At 40.3% G+C, this 22,103-nt stretch overlaps 1 protein-coding gene across 4 annotated transcripts in view; it reads left to right on the forward strand.

Moving 5' to 3' along the window:
- DCAF5 (DDB1 and CUL4 associated factor 5) overlaps positions 1-22,103 on the forward strand; it is a 100,894-nt gene that overhangs the window by 37,523 nt on the left and 41,268 nt on the right. For 3 of the 4 annotated variants that reach the window (XM_028124241.2, XM_028124115.2, XM_028124184.2), the window contains exon 6: positions 16,770-16,983. The exons of the other annotated variant lie outside the window; for it this stretch is intronic. In XM_028124241.2, coding sequence (XP_027980042.2) covers positions 16,770-16,983 — 214 coding nt within the window. The remainder of the gene's footprint in view (positions 1-16,769; positions 16,984-22,103) is intronic. 4 annotated transcript variants of the gene reach the window in all.

Here is a 22,103-nt window from a genome sequence, read left to right on the forward strand (position 1 = left end):
AATCCTTGCCTTCTGAGCAAACCAGACCATCTCCACCGCATTGCATTTTGAGGGTTGCTTATACTATTATGGAGCTCAGGGTACAGCTTCAGAGGCTGGAAAAGTTGCTCATGCTCTGATGCTTGTTGAAACTTTAAAGAATGAGGCTGTCCAGACCAGAATGCAAGGCCATTAGGGTAGACAAAGATTTCTTTCTTTCTTTTTTTTTAAAGATTTTATTTATTTATTTGACAGAGAGAGACAGTGAGAGAGGGAACACAAGCAGGGAGAGTGGGAGAGAGAGAAACAGGCTTCCCACTGAGCAGGGAGCCTGATGTGGGGCTCGATCCCAGGATGCTGGGATCATGACCTGAGCCCAAGGCAGACGCTTAACAACTGAGCCACCCAGGCGCCCCTAGACAAAGATTTCTTAAACATGACCCAAAATGCACTCTACATGAAAGAAAAAAGATGATAAATTAGATTTCATTCACATTAAGAACTTTGGTTCATCAAAGACACTGTGAAGTGAAAAGACGAGCCAAAAGACAAGCCATGATCTGGGAAAAAATTATTCATCCTACATGTATTGAACAAAAATTCCCATCTACAGAATATCCTAATAGAACTATGAATCAGTAAGTAAAAGAAAACTTTTAAAATAAGCAGAAATGTTGAAAAGAAGATATACCAAATAGCTAATAAACATTTGAAAGGTATTGAGTTTCATTACTCCTGAGGGCAGTGCAAATTAAAACCACAATAAGTTATCACTATACATCCTGAATGGTTCAAATTAAAGAGACTGATAGTACCAAGTGTTGACAAGGGTGTGGAGCAACTGAAATTCTCATACATTTTAGGTGAGGGTAAATTGCTACAACCACTTGGGAAAACTCTTTGTCAACATCTGCTAAAACTCAACATGTGACTCCGTGACCCAGCAATCTGACCCTTAGGTATATCTAAGAGAAATGAGTACGGACTTCCACCAAAGATGTGTACAGTAATATTCACAGATGCTTTATTCATAATAGCCAAGAGCTGGAAACAACCTGAATGACCATCGAAGGAGAATGGATAAATAAACTGCAGAATAGCCATACAGTGGAATAGCACATAGACATAAAAAGAATGAACTATAGGTACACACTTGGATGTGGCTGAATCTCAGTTGTAATGTTGAATGAAAGCAGCCAGATAGATGCAAAAGTGTATGATGTTCAGGAACAGGCAGGTTGTAGAAGTCAGAATAGTGGTGACATTTGAGAAGGGTATTGACTTAGGGAGGCATGAGTGAAGCTTCCAGGGTTTTATATCTGGGTGGTAGTTTCATGGATATATACTTGAGTAAAAAAATTATTGAGCTATATACTTAGAATTAGTGCACTTTATTATTTAAAGTATATATAATGTATTTATTTAAATTAAATCTATTTGTCAGAGCAAGAGCAAGGGCACACAAGAAGGGGGAGTGGCAGGCAGAGGGAGAAGCAGGCTCCCCGCTGAGCAGGGCACCTGATGCGGGACTCGATCCCAGGAATCCGGGATCATGACCTGAGTGGAAGGCAGACGTTTAACCGACTGAGCCACCCAGGCGTCCCTATTTAATGTATTTAAAATACATTTAAAAAGTCCAAGGTCATAGGGGCGCCTGGGTGGCTCAGTCGGTTAAGCGACTGCCTTCGGCTCAGGTCATGATCCTGGAGTCCTGGGATTGAGTCCCGCGTCGGGCTCCCTGCTCAGCGGGGAGTCTGCTTCTCCCTCTGACCCTTCCCCGTCTCATGCTCTCTCTCTCTCTCTCTATCTCATTCTCTCTCTCAAATAAATAAATAAAATCTTTAAAAAAAAATCCAAGGTCACTATTATCTTCACATGGGTATTTGCCTTGCCTGTGATTCCAGTGGTTGTAGCAATATTACCATTTCTTTAGGGAATGATTTGAAGGGACAAAAGAGGGGGAGAGAAGAGTCAGGAGGACCCAGTAGTTTGGACAGTATTGTAGAAAACTATAAGAGAAAAGCTGGGGACCATGGAGTTTAGTTGTCAAAATGATTAGCTCTAATTGCGGGACATGCTTTATGGTCAGCCACTCCTTTTTTTTTTTTTCTTTCTTCCTCCACTCACCCATCTTTACATACATATACCATACTCAGATAAATGTTCCAACCACCAAAACCTGTAATAAACGCATGTTTTCTCCCTAGAACTGTATTCTTTTCTTGTTTGTTTTTATCAATGTCACTGTCACTCCCACAGTCATCCTGGCCCAATCCCAGAGTCCCATTTTCCTCTTCTGTCTCTGTCCCTCTGTCATACCCAGCCTTGCTACGTGTTAGTGCCTGGACACTGTTTTCAGATCTGAAAGCCCTGGCTCCATCTCAGGCCCATAGCACTATTTCCAGAAGGGGCTGGCTACACTGGCTTCTTAATTTGCCTCTTGCTTCTGCCATATAGCACATATCCTTAAACATCACTCTTGCTATTTCCCTACCTGGGAGCTTTAGTGGATTCTTGTTATCTTTGTTCATGGCCATATCCCCAGAACCTGTATGTCGGATGCTCTAAGAAAATATTTTTTAGAATGAATATATGACCCACTTTACTGGATAAAATAACTCTTTCAGCAAGCAATCTGCTCCTTCTCTGGTGCCAGTGTCCCTTCTCTCTCCCCTTGTACTCTCTCCCCTTATACTCTCTTCTAAATACAAACAGACATAGAGGAGGATTTCTCTTATTTTCTTGCTTCTCTTTGTCTATCCAAATTTTAGTTACTTTCTTTTTTTTGTTTTGTTTTGTTTTGTTTTATTTATTTATTCATGAAAGTCAGAGAGAGAGAGAGAGAGAGAGAGGCAGAGGCAGAGGGAGAAGCAGGCTCCCCGCCTAGCAGGGAGCCTGATGCGGGACTCGATCCCAGGACCCTGGGATCATGACCTGAGCCGAAGGCAGATGCTTAACCATCTGAGCCACCCAGGCGCCCTTCTTTTTTTTTGTTTGTTTGTTTGTTTTTTGTTGTTGTTGTTTTAGTTACTTTCAAGGTCCACAGTCAAATGGTAACTCTTCAGGAAAAGCATCCTTGTTCCCTGTTACATACTTTTTTTTTAAAGATTTTATTTATTTGAGAGAGAGTGAAAGAGCGTGCACGCGAACGAGCAGGGGAGAGGGGCAGAGGGAGAAGGAGAAGCACTCCCCACTGAGCAGGGAACCCGACTCAGGGCTCAATCCCAGGACTCTGAGATCATGACCTGAGCCGAAGGCAGACGCTTAACGACTGAGCCACCCAGGTGCCCCCTGTTACGTATTCTTAAGCACCGGGTGTTATGCGCAACTAATGAATCGTTGAACACTATGTCAAAAACTAATGATAACTGAACATAAAAAAAACTAATGATATACTATATGCTGGCTAATTGAACATAATAAATACATACATACACACATAAATGAATGAATGAATGGTAACTCTGAAAAGAAGGGAAAAAAAAAACTTCCTTTACTTACTGTGTCCCTAGCACCTAGCAGTTTGGGCACAGAATATGTGCCAATGAATGAAGCTTTCTCTTCTACAGGAAGGGATCTCTCTATTCAGAGCCTCTGTAAAGTACTTACGGTCTGTGGCATGCATGTTCCTTGGCTCAGTTGCTGCTTTTGCCGTCATTAGTGATCTTTTAATATGAGGGTTTATCTCCAGCTAGACCAGTATTATATTTTTTATTTCCTTCCCAGTACCTGGGAATTGCTTCTCGGAAATGAAGTGCTTGTCCTGATCTGTATTATTACCTGTCATGTTTTCCTATGGATTTTTAAGGACAGGGCCATGTTTTATTTATCTCTAATCTCCAGAGCCTAGCGCAGCACTTAGACTGTTGTGTACCTTCAGTAAATATTGAATGAATGCAGTTTTATACTTATCCCCAAATAGTCTGTATTTTCAAAGCAAGCTTTCTGTAATGTTTTCTGGACCTGTTAATTCCTTGAGTGTAATGTCATGGATCAAAATGTTGTAGGAATAAATTCCTAGGGAAGGTTGGAAGGGTTCTTGCTGGGTTTTGACTGCCTGTCAGAGTTCTGTGGGGGAAACCAGGGATTCTGGTGAAGTTGCTGTCTAGGCCAGGAGGTGGAGCTCTAGAATCAGCTTTGTCCGTTGGAAGACACCAGGGCCCTGGTATCCTAACCCAGAGGTTCTCAAACTTTAGAGGGCAGCAGAATCACCTGGGAGTCTTGTTAAAATGCTCCTTCCAGTAGCACAGAGCCAAAGATTGAATTGTTAAGACCTGAGGCAGGACCTGTGAATCTGCCATTTGCAACAGATATTCCAGATGGTTTAGCAACTTTGCATATCCTGCAAGATGGGAGCTGTGGTTATTAAAAGGTCCGTGTTGAATTTATTTGTGTTCATTCTGATCCATGGTCTTTGGACTTGGACTTTAGATCAGAGCTTCCCCATGTCCATTCCTTTGCACAAAGCACAAATGTGCCTTTTATAACAAGAGACTTCAGAACATCTGGGGAATGTCTCGTGAATGGATGGGAGTTCTGGAAGCATGTACCAGTCCATTTCCTTCCTTTAATATTCCTCAAGTCTTGCTATTCAGAAGGAGGTGATATCAGATCCCTAAATCAAGTGGACTTTCTTGTTGTAAAATCAAATCTTGACTTTCCTCTTTTTAAAAAAAAAAACTTTTTATGGTAAAAAAATCTTAGATCTAAATAATAATAAAATGAATTCTAATATACCTATCACTCAGCTTCAGTAATTAACCCATGGACAATCTTGTTTCATTTATTCCTCATCTGTGACCTCCCTTCCCAATTATTTTGAATCGATTTCCATAACATTATATCATTTCTCTGTAAATAATATGTATCTCTGAAAGATAATTCTTTTTTAAATTGAGGTAAAATTCACATAAAATTAACCATTTTAAAGTGAAAAAGTCAGCAGCATGTAGCACATTCACAATGTTTTACAACCACCACCTCTATCTAGTTCCAAAACATTTTCATCATCCTAAAGTAAAATTCATACCCTTTATGCCATGACTCCCCAGAATACTTTTCTCTTGGTAGCTTCTGGCTACCATCGATCTGCTTTCTGTCTCTATGGATTTACCTGTTCCAGATATTTCATACATTATGTGACCTTTGGTCTGGCTTATTTTACTTACCATCATGTTTGTTGAGATTCATCCACATTGTAGCGTGTATCAGTACTTCATTCCTTTTTATGGCTGGGTAATATTCTATTGTATGGATATACCACATTTTGTTAATCACCTATTGACACACATTTGAGTTGTATAAACTTTTTGGTATTATGAATAGTGCTACTATTAACATTCATGAATAAGTATTTGTTTGGAGTACCTGTTTTCAGTTCTTTCAGGTGTATACCTAGGAGTGAATTGCTGGATCTTATGGTAATCCTATGTCAAACTTTTTGAGGAACTGCCAAATTACTTTCCATAAAAAGATAATTCTTTTAAAAAACATAATCCCAATATTATCACACCTAAAAAATACCAATAACTTCTTAATATCACTGCATCTATTTAATTAGTATTTAAATTTCCTTAATTGTTGGGGCGCGTGGCTGGTTCATTTGGTAGAACGTGTAACTCTTGGTTTTGGGATTATGAGTTTGAGCCCCACGTTGGGTGTGGCGATTACTTAAAAATAAAATCTTAAAAAAATCTTCTTAATTGGGCGCCTGGGTGGCTCAGTTGGTTAAGCGACTGCCTTCGGCTCAGGTCATGATCCTGGAGTCCCGGGATCGAGTCCCGCATCGGGCTCCCTGCTCAGCAGGGGGTCTGCTTCTCCCTCTGACCCTCTTCCTTCTCGTGCTTTCTATCTCTCATTCTCTCTCTCAAATAAATAAATAAAATCTTTAAAAAAAAAAATCTTCTTAATTGATTCATGAATGCTACAAATGAATCAGGGTTTAGATAGGGTTCATACAAAGCAATTAGTTAATATGGCTTCTGAGTCTCTTTTAATCTGTAAGTATTCCTGCCTCTCACTTTTTTTCCTTGCAAATCTATTTGTTAAAGAAACTGTATTATTTATCTTATGGAATTTCTCACATTTTAGATTATAGTGATTGCATTTTTATACTGTCATTTAGCATGTTCCTTCTGACCCATTTTTTCCTATAAATTGGTTTTAGATTTAGGGGCTTGAACTGATTCAGGGTTTTGTGGGTGGTTTTGTTTTTTTGGTTTTTTTTTTCGGTTACAAAAGTTTTCATAGATGGTGTTAGGTATATCAATAAGGAAGCTAAAAATGTCTAGTTTTATCTCTCCTTTTGTTTTAAAATACATTGACCGACTTCTTAGTTTGGCTTTTTAAAATACAAGTAGTGCTAGTGAAGATGTGGAGAAATTGGATCACTCCTACATTGCTGGTGGGAATGTATAATAGTACAGCCACTCTGGAACATAGTTCGGTAGTTCCTTTATTAATTAAAAACGAACTTACCAGTCTCAAAGGATACATACTGCATGATTCCATGTACATAACATTCACAAACTAATATATTTGAAAAGATGGAAAACAGATTCGTGGTTGCTGGGTGTTAGCAATGCGGATAAAGTGGGGATGAATGTGGCTATACAAGGGTAGCATGAGGGAGTCTTGTGATGATGGTACACGTAAGTATTTTAATTGTAGTGGTTACACGAAGCTGTGCATGTGATATAATTGCATAGAGCTACAAACACATGCACACACACAAATGAGTGCATGTATAACTGACAAAATCTGAATAAGCTCTGTAGATTGTACCAATGTAAATTTCCTGTTTCCAATATTATACTGTTGTTATGTAAGATGGTAACACTGGGAGAGGCTGGATAAAGGGTGCAAAGGACCTTCTTGTATGTTTCTTTGCAACTTCCTCTGAATCTGTAATTACTTCAAAATTAAAAGTTAAAAAAATACGAACTCCGTCTTAATAACGTTCTCCTTTTAAAACTTTCAATAAAGCTGAAGTCCCGTCTGACTACTACTTCTTGCAGTCCTGGTCCCCTGCCCCCTCCCCTGGGGGTAAGGAGTATTAGGAGTTTGTAGTATATGCTTCCAGAACCCCCCTTTTTTTTGCTTTTATATGCTTATATATGTACCCGTAGAAAACATATGGCATTGTCTCTGTATGCATGTATGTTTTTCATTCGTAAGTATGTGTTGGAAATTTACCCATATATTAATATACCTGGATTTATCCCATTTCTTTTGCCAGTTAAGAATTTGAGTCAACTCTCTGACTCATTCTGTTGAGTTAGCTTAGATTTTTCTTGTAGGAAGTCGTTTGTAACCATTCCCACCCCTGTTTCTCCAGTGGAGGGTAGATATTCTTCCTATGTCTCTCATTGCACACGTTCCCCTTATTACCACACTATTCATGTTATAGAAGGAAACTTTTGGTTTCCTTGTCCCTAATTGGTTCTTGAGGGTGTCTCCTTTATCTTATTTCATTTTTGAATCTATGGGCCTAGTACAGTACTAAAATAGCAGGTATTCAGTAAGTGTTTATTCAGTAAATGCATGCATGAATAAATGAGTTAATGAACTATAGGAAAGTATGTGAAGTGAATGACTTAGATGAATCCTTCTGGTCCTGATGCATTGTCATCTGATGCTATTCTCTTGGTTGGGTGGAATAATCCATCTCCACCATGTATTCTGTGAAATCTTGTTTTTTGTTTTGCAATTTATTTATTTATTTATTATTTATTTATTTTTTACAACATTAAGGAAGCTTTATTTCCATCTCTCTAATATGGCCGGCTTGTATGATGCTTGCAATTTATTTATTTTTAAGATTTATTTATTTATTTGAGAGAGAGGTGGGAGGCGCGGAGGGAGAGGGAGAGAGAAACTCAGGCAGACTCTGCGCTGAGCGCGGAGCCCCACATGGGGCTCGAGCTCACGATTCTGATATCATGACCTGAGCCGAAACCAAGAGTCTGACACTTAACCAACTGCACCACCCAGGCACCCCTCTGTGAAATCTTGTTGAGCTAAGAAGCAGAAAAACTTGGCTGGTCCTGTATCTGCTGCTTTTCTATTGTGTGCTCAGGACCAAATCATGTAACTGCTCAGGCCCTTGGTTTCCTCCAAATGAGAATAATGTTATCCCCACTGTCCACCTCATAGAATTATTGTAAGGATTAGATGATACAGTGTTACACACAAACATTTTGTAAACTAAATTTAATGAGCTTGTTGGTCCTTCAAGGTTATCTATTGTGATATAATTCCTTCAGTGAGTTCTTCATAGTTTGAACTTTTTATTTTGTGATAACAGGTTTGACCACTTATATTTTATCTGTTGTGAGTCACATATTTTAGATAGAGACTTCTCAGTACACTCTAATCATTTTGGCTTCATTTACTCATGAATTTACCCATGTGTGGAAGACCTTCCCAGGACATTGCAAATGTTTCTGGATTCTGCATAAAATAGTTTGTTTTGAATCTGTTTTTTATTCTAATAATATGACCTTGCCATTTATTTATGGGTGCTTTGGAAGTGGGATGGTGGATCTGTAGAAAGAAACCAAACTGAGTGTAGTTTCAGACCTAACTTGATGACTGTGTTCAGTGCTAACCAAGGTAGGCTGTTTAGTACTTAGAAACCTATCAAAGGAGGGGTATTTGCTCTCATTGAGAAAGATGGTAAGGGACACTGCAGTTTTCAGAGGACTCTGAAAATTTTTGTTGGACTATCATTGAACTTAAAGTAATGATTTAATTTCAGACTTAGCATCTGTACCAGAATGCTATGGGGCAGCATATTATTTGAAGTTTTCATTAAGAGGCTCTTTAAATTCCCTACTCTTGTACTTTTCTCAAAGCTGTCTTCCTAGTTAAAAGCTGTCTCAAACTGTCCCCTAGTTAAAAAGGATCTGTGTATGGGCACCTGGGTGGCTCAGTCAGTTAAGCATCTACCAGATCTCGGGGTCCTAGAATCAAGCCCCGCATCAGGCTCCCTTCTCAGCGGGGACCCTGCTTCTCCCTCTCCCTCTGCCACTCCCCTTGCTTGTGCGCTCTCACTCTCTCAAATAAATAAATAAAATCTTAAAAAAAAATAAAGATAAAAGTATCTGTGTATGAGATGGTATTTTAAAATAACGTTTTCTACTGATTACAGGAAAAATTCATGTTTATTGTAGAAAAACTTAGAAAAATAAAATGAAAGGCATAAAAAATAAAAATTACCTAAATCCTATAGTCTAATTTATATATCTTCTTGTTGGTCTTCGTACATCCATCAGTCTGAATGTTATCACTATCTATTCATAAATATAATAGCATAGGGCATAGATTCAAAACCTGTAGAATTCACCACTTTCTGAAACCTGACAGATGAGTTTTCTTTAACTTGACTTCCCCAAATGTAATTATTAATTTTCTTTTTGTTCAGCAAATATTAGAACCTCGCTTTAAAGTACAAGATATAATTAAGATACCTTCCTAACCGCTAAACTCTTCCTTCTTTTGGCCACTTATTGGCAGGTAGATGAATTTAACTTACTTGAAGAATGTGTGGTGTTGTCACACAAAAACAGGGTAACCTGGGTGGTCATTGGCAAGTTGGGTCGGTTCTTTGCCTGTCCAGGAGGACTTCAACTTAGATGATCTCCAAGCCTCTTGCTATTTTAATTAATTAACTAATTAATTATTAAAATATTTTATTTATTTGAGATCGAGAGAGAGAGGACACACAAGCAGGGGGAAGGGGCAGGAGAAGCAGACTCCACTGAGCAGGGAGCAGATGTGGGACTTGATCCCAGTGTCTGGGATCATAACCTGAGCTGAAGGCAGACGATTAACCAATTGAGCCCCCAGGCGCTCTGCCTCTTGCTATTTCTCCAATTTTATGCTGCCTTGAGGCTTGCCTCTCAGATTGGGTGGTGGAGCCCATTTTCTTTTTTAATGTTCAAAGTCAAGGTTTTTCTTTCATTTTTTTTTTTTTTAAAGATTTTATTTATTTGAGAGAGAGAGCACAAGAGGGGGGAGCGGAAGAGGGAGAAGCAGACTCCCCACTGAGCAGGGAGCCCAATGCGGGACTCGATCCCCGGACTCCAGGATCATGACCTGAGCCGAAGGCAGTCGCCCAAGCAACTGAGCCACCCAGGCGCCGCAAAGTCAGTGTTTTTCAAACTGCTTCTCATGATCCATTAGATCATTCATTCAGCAACTATTTATTGAATGACTATGAAGTGTCTGGCACTATTTAAGCACTTGGGATATATGGGGAAGAGATATAAATGCTAGTAGTCTAGTGGGAAAAGACAAATAAGAAACAGAGTAAATACATAAAAATATATGGTAGGTAAGATGGTGATTGATGTACTAGGGAAAAATAAAGCAGGCAGTTGGGGAGCTTGCATTTTTGCACAGGGTATCAGAAAGGGCCTGATTGAGGAGGATACTTGAATAAAGAGGTAAGTGAATGAGTCATGGACATATCTGGAGAGGAACATTCTGGACTGCAGGATCTGCAAATGCAAACCCAAGCAAGCAGAAGCATGCTTGACTTGTTCTGGGATCAGTAAGGAGGCATCATGTGGTTGAAGGTAGAGTAAGGTAGGAACAGTGCTAAGAGGTGGGGTCAGAGATACAGGGATGGGGAGGTGGTTGTCTAGGGCTTTATTGGTGTCCTAAGGAATTTGGTTTTTACTTTGAAGTAAATGGGGAGCCACTGGAGGATCTTTAGCAAAGGAATGATGCGTTCTGACTCATGGTTCAGTATCCCTCTGGCTGTGTTATTCAGGATAAATGAAGCATGGGCCAAGAGTGGAAGCAAGGAGGCTAAGGTAGGAAGCTCTTTCAATAATTCTGTAGGCCATGAAATCAATTTAGATGGTTACAAGTATTTATTAAATAAAAAAATACAGAATAGAAAATCAGTGCATAGCATTGTAGTAGGTGGTAAGTATTGTTTAATGAATTTATGTTAAAAATGTGGGTGTACTGGGATGCAGTATAAATTGTACTTTACAAAGGGTTGCTATAAAAAAAGTTTCAAAGCCATTATTCTAAGACACTCCTGTTACTGCCAACTAGAAGGGACTTTGGTGTTTGGATACCTCTCAGCGAGCGGCTCCTATGAGAAACAGGCTGGCTTCCTGTTTCGTGTCTCATCAGTCAGCAGGTTGGCCTTCTCTCCCTTTCCTTTGCACCCCTCTCATCTCTTGTTTTCAACTGTTTGCATAGGAGTTCTTCCTAGAAGGTAACAAATTGTGATTTTTGTTTTCAGACCCTCTTTGGCTTAGGATTTTTTCCAGACTTTGCCTTTTTCCTCTTTAATATTCCTCCAGCTTTGTGGTCTTGCACCCTAACAGTTAGTGCACCGACCCAAGTTTCCTCTCCTGTCATCAGGGACTGCCTGTTTACCTGCATATATTGCCACCCTCTCCTGCAGCACTGTTACCGTTGCTGTAGCAACTGCCATCCCAGTCTCCCTCTTCCCCTTGCCTTTTCCTCCCTCTTGCCAACCACTGTTCATTAAACTCTTCCTCTCCAGTTTTATATACTGTGAGGTCTGGGCTGATGCTAATGTTAAATCTGTCAGAAGGTAGGACCAGGAGTAGTTGTAAGGTGAAGATTAAATGGCTGCTTATGAAACCCCTCTCTATTTTCTGCAGCTTGAGATGAAGGGGGATTCTGAGTAAGCCAGGCCATTTGATGAATTGAGATGACTAAATGTTGAGTCCTTAGTTCTAAGGGAAATTCATGAGTGTCCTAGAACAAATCTTATGGTTATAACAGTGCCTCTTAATTTATTTTGAGATCTTGTTTGGTTCTGTGTGGCTTTCGGGATCTCTGGACCAATTGCAAAAATTTAGATTCCAGATCACTTCAACTTTGGGTATGTCCCTGTTCTGGAAGAAGATGATGAGAAACACTGCAATGCCTGCCATCCACGCTTGCTTTGTGGGAGGACTAGATATGCCATTTGATCATCTATAAAGATTTCTCTTTCTTTTTTAAAAGATTTTATTTTGAAGTAATCTCTATACCCACTGTGGGGCTCAAACCCACAACCACAAGATCAAGAGTTGCTTGCTCTACTGACTGAGCCAGCCAGGCGGCCCTATCCAAAGATCTCTTTATCAGAAATTTATCAAGCCCTTTTGCCAACTTCAGTCAAACTTAAATTTCTGGATGTTCAAGAAGGGAAGGAAATTTTACCAGGTACACTGAACCTATATCTATATTTCAAGCCAGAGAGGTTTGGCAGCAAATCATGTTCTGAGGAAAGTGAGTTTGTTTAGACACAGATCACAATGTATCTTTCTCATACTAGTGGTCTAATAGTTCTGGCTTCCTCTAAAGAAGTCTCAATCTTGGAACTGAGGATTGTGTAGAAAAAACAAAAGAGAAAGCCCAGGTTCTTCTGCCAACTCACATAAAAGAAATGGTTAAGGGATTATTGGGATGCTGAACACACTTAAATAGGATTGGTGTGGGCTGTGACTCCCTGAACCTGTTTGCTCTCTACCTAATTCTAGTGTTCTCTAGGATTTGTCATAGTCTATGGGTTGTGCAAATACAAAATGTCCTTTATTCCTATAGGTCATCCCATTCTAAAGCAGAAACTGGAGGGGAGGAAGAAATTTCTCCCTACCTATATAGGACCTTGATTTTGCCACTCTGGTTGTACAATACCAGGTCTGATGTCCGTGATTTGGAATAACCATGCATTTCATGGGTGTTATTGAAGCTTTCACTTAGAAACTGTAAGGAAGTGTATGCTGGTGGGCATTGGTAAATCATGTTGGTACCATCAGATGAATTACTTAGTCATGGATTTATGGAAATCTAGGTTCGTGGAATCTAATCTTGGAAACATTATCAATGCCCTGTCTTGTGTTGAACATGATACTCCCAGTTACTTTCCTTGGAAACAGCCTTAGCCTGTTTCTCTTCTATTCCAAGGCCTTAGCCTTGGCCAAGTACTTTTAAAATTGTTCTTTTTACTCTGCCAGAGCAATAAAGAAATCCATTTGAATACTGGGGGTGGGAGGGAGCAAAAAAGGAAAAATCCAGGAGACCACACTAGTGAGAAATATTTTCCTGTTCTGTGGTTCTCTTGCTTTTCGTCCTGGATCTTTTACATGCTGACCCTTGGATTACCTCCTGCCCCATTCTTGTTGCATTTTATGACAAATCATTTGTTGAAGATAGGTTGGGAATAGATATATTGCTTTTCTTTTTCTAAATAGGGATATTTTGAGTTGAACTCAACTTGTTGCTCATTCTTTCAAAATACTGCTCATCTTGTCTGGGTGCGAATAGTGGCCATTTCTCTGAAGAGTGGGGATAGTGACCTCAATCTCCATCATCTCCAAAACACTGAGGCAGTCTTCCCTCAGTTCTCCAAGAGGAAGTGAGAAACTTCTCCTTTGGGGAATGTACTGATGACAGGAAAAAGACATTTCAGGCATTGTTGGTAGAGAGGAACTCTGATTTTTTAAAAGGAATTAGAGTCCTTTCTGCTAATAGACACGGGGCTGTAAAAAGTGCTGTATTGTGTTGTTTTTTTTTGAACCTCTCATAATCCGCCTTCTCTCCACCTTGTTTTCCCCCTGGCCCCACTCTCCCTTCTCTTCCTGCTTCCTCTCCCCCAAAATCCCAAAATGGAACCATGTTTCTCAAAGTGGTTAGAAAAGTCACATGCATCAGAATTAATTGGGGTTGTTAAATTCAGATTCCTGGGCCCACTTCCCAGATTGAATTAGAATATCTGGGGGTGGATCTACATTTTTAAAGAGTCCCAGATGATTTCTCAGGCACATTACATTTGGAATCTTAAACTATAGCATCTTTGACATAGTCTTTATATCTTGACTGTGAGGGCAAACTGCTTCTAAGCTTTTTCTTCCTAATGAACTAGATCATCCTTACCATTTGCATCAGGAAGAGCCAGCTGTAGAACCCCTGCTGAGAAATCATGGTTAACATAATTCACTTTCTGGATTTCGGGTATCATTCTGCCCTCTGGAAGGAATTGAATTTTGTGCCCAAACATGAAGTATTCCATTTTAGCAGCTGCTGCTCTTTAGCTAGCACCCCTAAACACTCCAGGAGCGAGTTCTACATACCTACCCTCTGTGTGAGAGAAAGGAGTTCCCTGCCCAGAAGCACAGGCAAGAGAAGTTAGTGACTCTCCTAGAGCACACAAACAGGCCTCTGTAGAGTGGCTAGAATGCAGACATGGGTCAGGGAGCTCTGGTGGGGGTGGGATGGGCTCGATGCCTGTCCTGGATAGACTTCTACAGGTCTGACTAGAATCAGCAGAGGAAGTTCCTGTTAACTGATAGAACAGGCGTTGGCCAGAGGCCCCAGCCTTCCTGTCAGGGATGCTGGAGCTGATGCAAATCCCTGCTGCTGTTACTGGTGGGGCTGGCCAAGTTTCTTTTTGTTGAGTCTTGTTTCCACCCCCAGCTCCTCTCCAGTCCTACAGATGGTGGTTTATTTGTACATGTCATGCTGATGTTGGATTGAAAGCCTCTCATTGTTTTCGAGCTCAGTGTTTAGATAACACCACATGCCTGTGGCAGCTAGAGCACCCTGTAAAGGAAATGCCTGGACTCTAACAGCCCGATCATTCATTCTTTGTATGTGAGTGAGCATGGCCTCTGTTTAGGACCATTATAAGAACATTTCTTTGCAGAGATTATTACTTGGGGCCTGCAGGGCTACCAGCCTTCTCCTTGATGTTTGGAGTACTAGGGTCTGTTTTCTAAGTCTTTTCTCTCTTTTCAATCCTAAAAGGATTAAAGCCTGTTTTGCCCCAAGCCTTCTTGCCGCGTGGAGCTGCAGTACCAGAGCTTGCTTCCCTCTGGAGAGAAGACTGCTCTGGAAGACACAGCACTGACCCGCGCTAGTGGGTGTATAGATGGTTTTGATGACTAGGCCAGGTTGGCAGCTGCCTTTGTACATGGTTGCAGGGGCTCCTTTTCCCATGGGATATCTCCTTTCCTGTCCTTTTAATCTTACCCATCACGCTCATGCCAAAAAAAGAAAATGTGTTGTCTTCATTCAATATTAAATCTCTTGTGGTAGTATATAGCTCTTTTAAGTTTTCACTTGGTAAAATGCTATTAAAACTTCTTCCGTAAAAATGTTCAGATAAATTTGCCAGGCTCTAATTTAGGTCTCTCAAGGCCCTTTCCAGCTCTGTGATTCCCTGGAATTTATAAACTGTTTTTTCCTAAAACTACTAGGATTATTAGGACAACAGTGTCTATGTGAGGCAAAATGTGTTTGTAGTTTTGATGTCACATGAATTTCTGCACCACCCCCAATGTATATACTTAACCTCACTTTCCTACCAGTAATTCAGTGCCCCAAGAATTGAACCCAGAATACAAAAGAAGGTGGTTATGATGTGGTCAGTGAGTAGTTCATCCCTTCATAATAAAATAGAGTCTATCTAATCAAGGGTACTAATTATTGAAAGATACACATAGATACACGCCCTTTTTTTACTTAGTACTATATAATTGTTAATGTTCATGGCCCTCCTGGTTCACTGTAAAATTGAAAGTATCTTCTGAGTCATCAAAAGAAATTATTTGGAATCATACTGTGTGAGGTTTTTTTTTTTTAATGTTAGGAATATTATGAGACTACAGAAGAATAGTAGGTGAACCAGAGCATATCACTCTCCCTAGTGAAGATAGATGAATATATTAACCAAAGTACATATAACCTTGTTGGGAATTGTACAGGAAAACAAGTCATCTTGCTTTTCTAATTGTTACACTACTTGCCCTGCATTTAATTGAAATTTTTTGTTTAATATTTACTGTCTAGTTATGCCATATAGTAAGTTTCTGTTAACAGATTAAAAATTCAAAATTAAATGCTTAAGTAATAAAATGATTTTTTAAAAGATTTTATTTATTCATTTGAGAGAGAGAGTGCACAGGAGCATGAGGTGGGGGAGGGGCAGAGGGAGAAGCAGGCTTCTCGCTGAGCGGGGAGCCTGACAAGGGCCTCAGTCCCAGGACCCTGGGATCATGGCCTGAGCTGAAGTCAGATGCTTAACTGACTGAGCCACCCAGGCGCCCCAGTAATAAAATGATTATTGTTAAAAAAAAAAAATACTGGGGCACCTGGGTGGCTCAGTCGGTTAAGTGCCTGCCTTCTGCTCAGGTCATGATTCTGGAGTCCCAGGATCGAGTGTCGGGGCCTCCCTTCTTGGCAGGGAGTCTGCTTCTCCCTCTGACCCTCCCCGCTCTTGTGCTCTGTCTCTCTCATTCTCTCTCTCAAATAAATAAAATAATAAAATAAAATAGACCTAGAATAAACAGTAAAGTATCTGCTTTTCTTGCTAAGGTGCTTTGTATCTCTAATACAAGGATAAATATATCCCTTAAATGTCATCCATGATTAGCCAGTTAGAGTGGACATGACTCACCTCACAGGGACTTGGTGAGTATCTACTTGATTATGTAGTTAGCTCAGGCAAATGAAATAAAAACTAATCATTTTAATATGTCCTTTCTTTCATGATGCTTTTGTTCTCTATTTCCTGTAAATTTACTGGTAATTCACCTTTTGGAGATTGAAAAGAGGAACTGATAGGTTAGATAACTTGCTCTAATGAAATCAAGGAGCCATTCTTATCCCATTGTTACCTTCTGAAATACCTTTCAGCTGTAGAAGCCTGGCAGGAGATTCTGGACACATTTTGGGAAGAAGTAAATGTGGTCATTTTGCAGACTCTTGTCCAGCCTGCCTCATGCCCAATCCCTATGCTTCCTGCCTTCCAGTTCTCTCCTGCGCTATGGTGGCAATCTATCCCTCCAGAGTGCCATGAGCGTGCGATTCAACAGCAACGGCACCCAGCTCCTGGCCCTGAGGCGTCGCCTGCCCCCTGTGCTCTATGACATCCACTCCCGCCTGCCTGTGTTCCAGTTTGACAATCAGGGTTACTTCAACTCTTGCACCATGAAAAGTTGCTGCTTTGCAGGGGATCGTGACCAGGTAGGTGCCCTCTGTCTCCTGCATCCCACACTCATGCTTTCCTCTCAGATTGCTCCTTCTGTGCTGGTCTTTATTTCTCTTTAGCATCATGTCAGGTAGAAACAGTTGAGGCACACAGTGTCTCTGGACATTCTAGCATAATATTGAGTTTCTTCCTCAGAGTTTCCATTGAGTGATATGAGGCACACACCATGAACCAAGGCTGGCCAGTGTATAGTTCTGAGCAACCTAACTTTCCCAGGTTTGTGAACAGACTTTAAAGTTCTAAGAATGTGTCATTTCAAAAGAAAGGAGGGAGTCCATGGAAAATTAGCCTGCCAAAAAAAAAGAGAGACTTTTTTGTGTGTGTATCAATAAAACACAATGATGAATGAAACACCCTAAGTACTATCCAAGAGACATATATCCTGAATGGCCCCTTGGGATGGCACCTTTTTCTTGGTTGAGATGGGCTGAGCAGCTTTGTTTGAGAGGAAGCCAGATGCTGACTCTTTTACTTTTTATTGCCAGCATCACAACTAGAAAGGAGAACCCAAGCTGTGTTTCCAGCCTTTTCACAGTCTCACTGGGAATTGAGCTACTGATGTTGACTTAGAGCTGGCAGTTTAAAAACATGCTTGGCATTCTTGCACCTGTCTTGGCCATAGAAGTTCTGAAGTGGGTGTCAGTGAGTGAACCAGTTAGACTGGTCTTAGTAATCAAGCTGAGTAAAGACAAATACAAAGAAGCATTGATCAAATAAACACATAGGCTTTTTTTTTTTTCTTCTCAAACAGAACAAATATTAGGCTATTTCACATCTAGATTGGAAAGAGAGAGACCTTAGTCTCTTGCTAATGCTTAGTGTTCTCTTTGGGCTCATCATCATCTTTAACATAATTCTCACATGCTGTACTCACCTCTTTTAGAGTTATTTGTGGGCAAGGGACATAAAAGAAACAGTTCTTGGGGAACCTGTGAAGACCCTGCTCTTTGAAGGCAGAACCTAGGGTTTTTCTTCCTAGACTGGAATTGCTACATGCTCCCCAACATCAGAGCTTAAAGACTAGTATATGCAGTAGGAACACAATAAATGCTTGTTGAATTGAGTTAAATGTTAAAGAAACTGAAAATATCTTCTAAGTTGTCTAGGCTAGGGATGTCCCTTTTGTAAATAGAGAATGTATATCTAAATTCAGAATTTATGTTGAAGGCAGAGTTCTAGGGCCTACTTAGCTGTGATCCACACTGGAAACCACTAGGTGGCCTCAGTTATATAAGCGATGTCCCCTTGAAGAAGCCATAATGCCTGAAATAACTTAGTTTTTACAGGCTGTTTATTTCTTGGGTGGGAAGAAGCAGTTTCTAGATATGATCAGACTCACAACAGAACAGATCATTGTCTACTCTTTAGATTGGTTGATTTAGTTTCACTTAGATGTGGAAATGACAACTAAGCCTCTCCCTCCCTTTCCTCCTTCGTTTCTTCCTTCTTGCCTTTCTTCCTTGCTTTTAAGTTAATTTTTCTATCTTCTGTCACTCTCTTATGCATGTGATTCTTATTTCAATGACCAATAAAAAACAGGCACTAAATGTAATGGTTTATTAGGCTTTATCACCAGAAACACAGGGGCTGAGGGAACAGTGAAAGATGTAAAGGAGAATAGATGTTAATTTTCTTTCAGTTCCTATATTATCAGCCAGAACCTGTCTACATGGAGCGAACACCCAGACCATGGTTTCTTAATCTCTGTACTATCGACATTTTGGTTGAATAATTCTTTGTTTTGTGGGGTTCTCTTATACATTACAAGGTAGTAGCATCCTTGGCCTGTCCCCACTAGATGCCAGTGATGTCTCCCCTGTCATCCCCCAGACAACCAAAAATCTCTAGACATTGCCAAATGTCCCCTGGGGGAAAATTGCCCCTGATTGAGAACCTCTGACTGGGATTATAATACCCATTTTGCCCAGATACACTGGGACAGGTATTGCTACAGGCAGAACCTGAGTAGGTATTTTGTGATTGTCCTGGTTATATACATTGACAAGATGTAGTTGTTTTTGTCTTTAAGGTTATATATAGTGATAAAAACATTGAATAGCTCTTCATTTTTTTCTATTCAGATTTGACTAATTTATTATGTGTCTTTTTAAAAAAAATATTTAAGTAATCTTTACACGCAACATGGGGCTTGAACTCATGACCCTGCTGAGATCAAGAGTCATATGCTCTTCCAACTGAACCAGCCAGGCACCCCTTGTGTGTGATTTTTTATCGTATGGGAAAAGTCTGTGGGTACTGTATCCTCTCTGACAAACTAGATTGTTTTTTGGTTGGGATATATGGTTTTCTGTGAAGGAGGATGCAAAGTCATTGAATCTAACTTTGGATCGATTTCAGAGGTAAAAGTCTTTCAAGTCTGTTCATAGTCCCCATAGAGATTATCAGAAGTATATAACCTAGGGAATAGGAAGTACAGAGATTTATGTTAGGCTATTTTGTTCACTCCTTAGGGACTAAGAAATGAAATGTGGCGAATTCATCATTGGCTTGTCTCTAACACCTGGCACACAGTGAGAGCACAGTAAATATTTGTTGAAGCAAATCTTGAATACTTTGGTCAATGTGTGGTTTTTTAGCTTTTTAGGCCTAAGGCTTCTCTAACTATAAATTAGAATTGATAAGTACCATTTTCTCCTGCTCAGCTTCCAGGGGCTTTATGAGGATGAATTAAGTAATAGATTTTCAGTGAGAATAATACTGAGCTTATACTTTGTAAGTGCTGTACAGGAGGTCAAACTTACTGTCTCATTGCTAGAACATGTCTCTAAGAGGTGACTTACCGGCTCTGACTTTCCACACTCAGAGCTAAAGCAGCGGGTGCCATGGTTACAGTATGATCTGCGCGACTGACATGTATAGTCTTTGACTAGTCCAGACAGGATCTTTTTTGCTGCTTTCAAATTCCAAAGCCTACTCTTTCCTTATACTGGTCTTTATATTTGCTCTTGTTCTTGTATACTTTGAAAACACCCACAGCTGCAGGCTCTGTGCTCTGGAACTCTTCATTTAGTCATGGGCTGGATAACCATCCCAGAGAGGAATCTGAGAATTTCCATAATAGGAATGAACATGGTCAAGAAAGACACTAAGTGATCTATCTATCTGAGACAGTCTTCTGGCTTTTAATTACAGTGAGATAGTCTTTTCACACAAATGGACCAGATACTGTGCCAGAGAACCTATACTTCCTTTTAGACTATCCTAGGTTCACTAGGTACTTCTTCAGCCTCAAAATGAAATTAACATTTCAAGAAATTGGACTCAGGGAATAGAGTGTGAAATAGGCTGAGCCTACTTTGTGTCTCCCCTATGCTCAGCGCCACCACTGTAGATGAATTCTAATTATAGAGCTATTAGAGATCATTTTGGATAACCCTCCTTTTATAGATGAGAAAACTTAGGCTCAGAGATGTTGGGGACATAAGTCAAGACATATACATATTTGTAGCTGAGCCAGGACTGGAACCCAGATTTTTGAGATCTCAGTAGAGCCTTTTCTTTGTCTTTTTAAGATTTTTTTTTTAAAGAGGAAGAAAGGGGGCAGGCATTATTGTTTGTTTGTTTTTTTTTTAATTTTTATTTATTTATTTGACAGAGACACAGCGAGAGAGGGAACACCAGCAGGGGGAGTGGGAGAGGGAGAAGCAGGCTTCCCGCTGAGCAGGGAGCCTATGCGGGGCTCGATCCCAGGATCCTGGAACCATGACCTGAGCTGAAGGCAGACTCTTAACGACTGAGCCACCCAGGCGTCCCTTTAAGATTTTATTTTTAAGTAATCTCTATACCCAACAGTGGTGGGGGGGGGGCTCAAACTCACAGCCCCAAGATCAAGAGTCACATTACAGCCCTTTTCACTCTACAGCTTGATGCCAGGAGAAGCAAGGCATGCAGCAAAAATGAGTGAACTGAGTTAGAAATCATCAATGGGGATAGTGGTGACTGTGGCCAACTATAGAGATCCCACCCCATCTAAATATAAATGAATCACATCTAAATGAAGCTTTGGCTCAGCTTCAGCCATTGTTGCCATAAGGGTCTCTGGGTTTTTTCAAGGGAATCCAGAAATCAAGATTTTAGTGTAAAATCTCCTGATTTTTTTTTTAATATAACAACAAATTAATACCTTATTGTATGGATAAAATAAATCTGTACATCATACCTATTCTGCATTAAGAGCCACCAGTTTGAAACCTCCGTGCTTCAGCAGGATATTTTTCTCTCATGTTTAGTTTCTTGGTCTGTCACTAATTCATAGGTGATTGGAGACAAGTTCCTTTTTCCTGTCTCCTACTGGACCCTTACTTATGCCTCCCTCTCCTCCCATCTTTTAAAATAAGAAAGCAGATACTTACTGAGCATCTACTGTGTGCCAGAGGCTGTGGTGGACATATGACTGCCACTCTGTGCTCAGTGGGGAGTCTGCTTCTCCCTCTCCTTCTGCCTTCCGCTCCTCCCCCCCGGCTCATGCTCATTCTCTATCTCTGTCTTTATTTATTCAAATAAATAAAATCTTTTTTTTAAAAAAAAAAAAGACACATGAGGGTGCCTGGGTGGCTCAGATGGTTGGGCGTCTGCCTTCGGCTCAGGTCATGATCCCGGAGTCCTGGGATCGGGTCCCGCATCGGGCTCCCTGCTCCTTGGGAGCCTGCTTCTCCCTCTGCCTCTCTCTCTCTCTCTCTGTCTCTCATAAATGAATGAATAAAATCTTTAAAAAAAAAGACACATGACTGCTAGATAATAACCTCTTTGAAATTTTCTTCTTTTCTTAAGGGTTTTTTTTTTAGTTTATTTAAAGTAATCTCTACACCCAACGTGGAGTTCGAACTCCCGACCCTGAGATCAAGAGTCACACATTCTTCAGACTGAGCCAGCCAGGGGCCCCAAGATTTTCATTGAAAGCCCTATGTACAATCTCTCTTCCCTATTTTTGGCCAAAAATACATCGTTTATTTTTAGTATAATCTTTTTATTATTCAAGTTTAATAACTTATGTCATCAGATAAAATGGCATAAGTGACATCAGATTGGCTGAATAGCAACAGAAACAATTAAGCCAAATACAGCCTTGAACTTT

This window comes from Eumetopias jubatus, unplaced genomic scaffold, assembly GCF_037043125.1.
Source record: "Eumetopias jubatus isolate StellerSeaLion01/CBP00866 unplaced genomic scaffold, mEumJub1_p1.0 scaffold_7, whole genome shotgun sequence".
Lineage (NCBI taxonomy): Eukaryota > Metazoa > Chordata > Mammalia > Carnivora > Otariidae > Eumetopias > Eumetopias jubatus.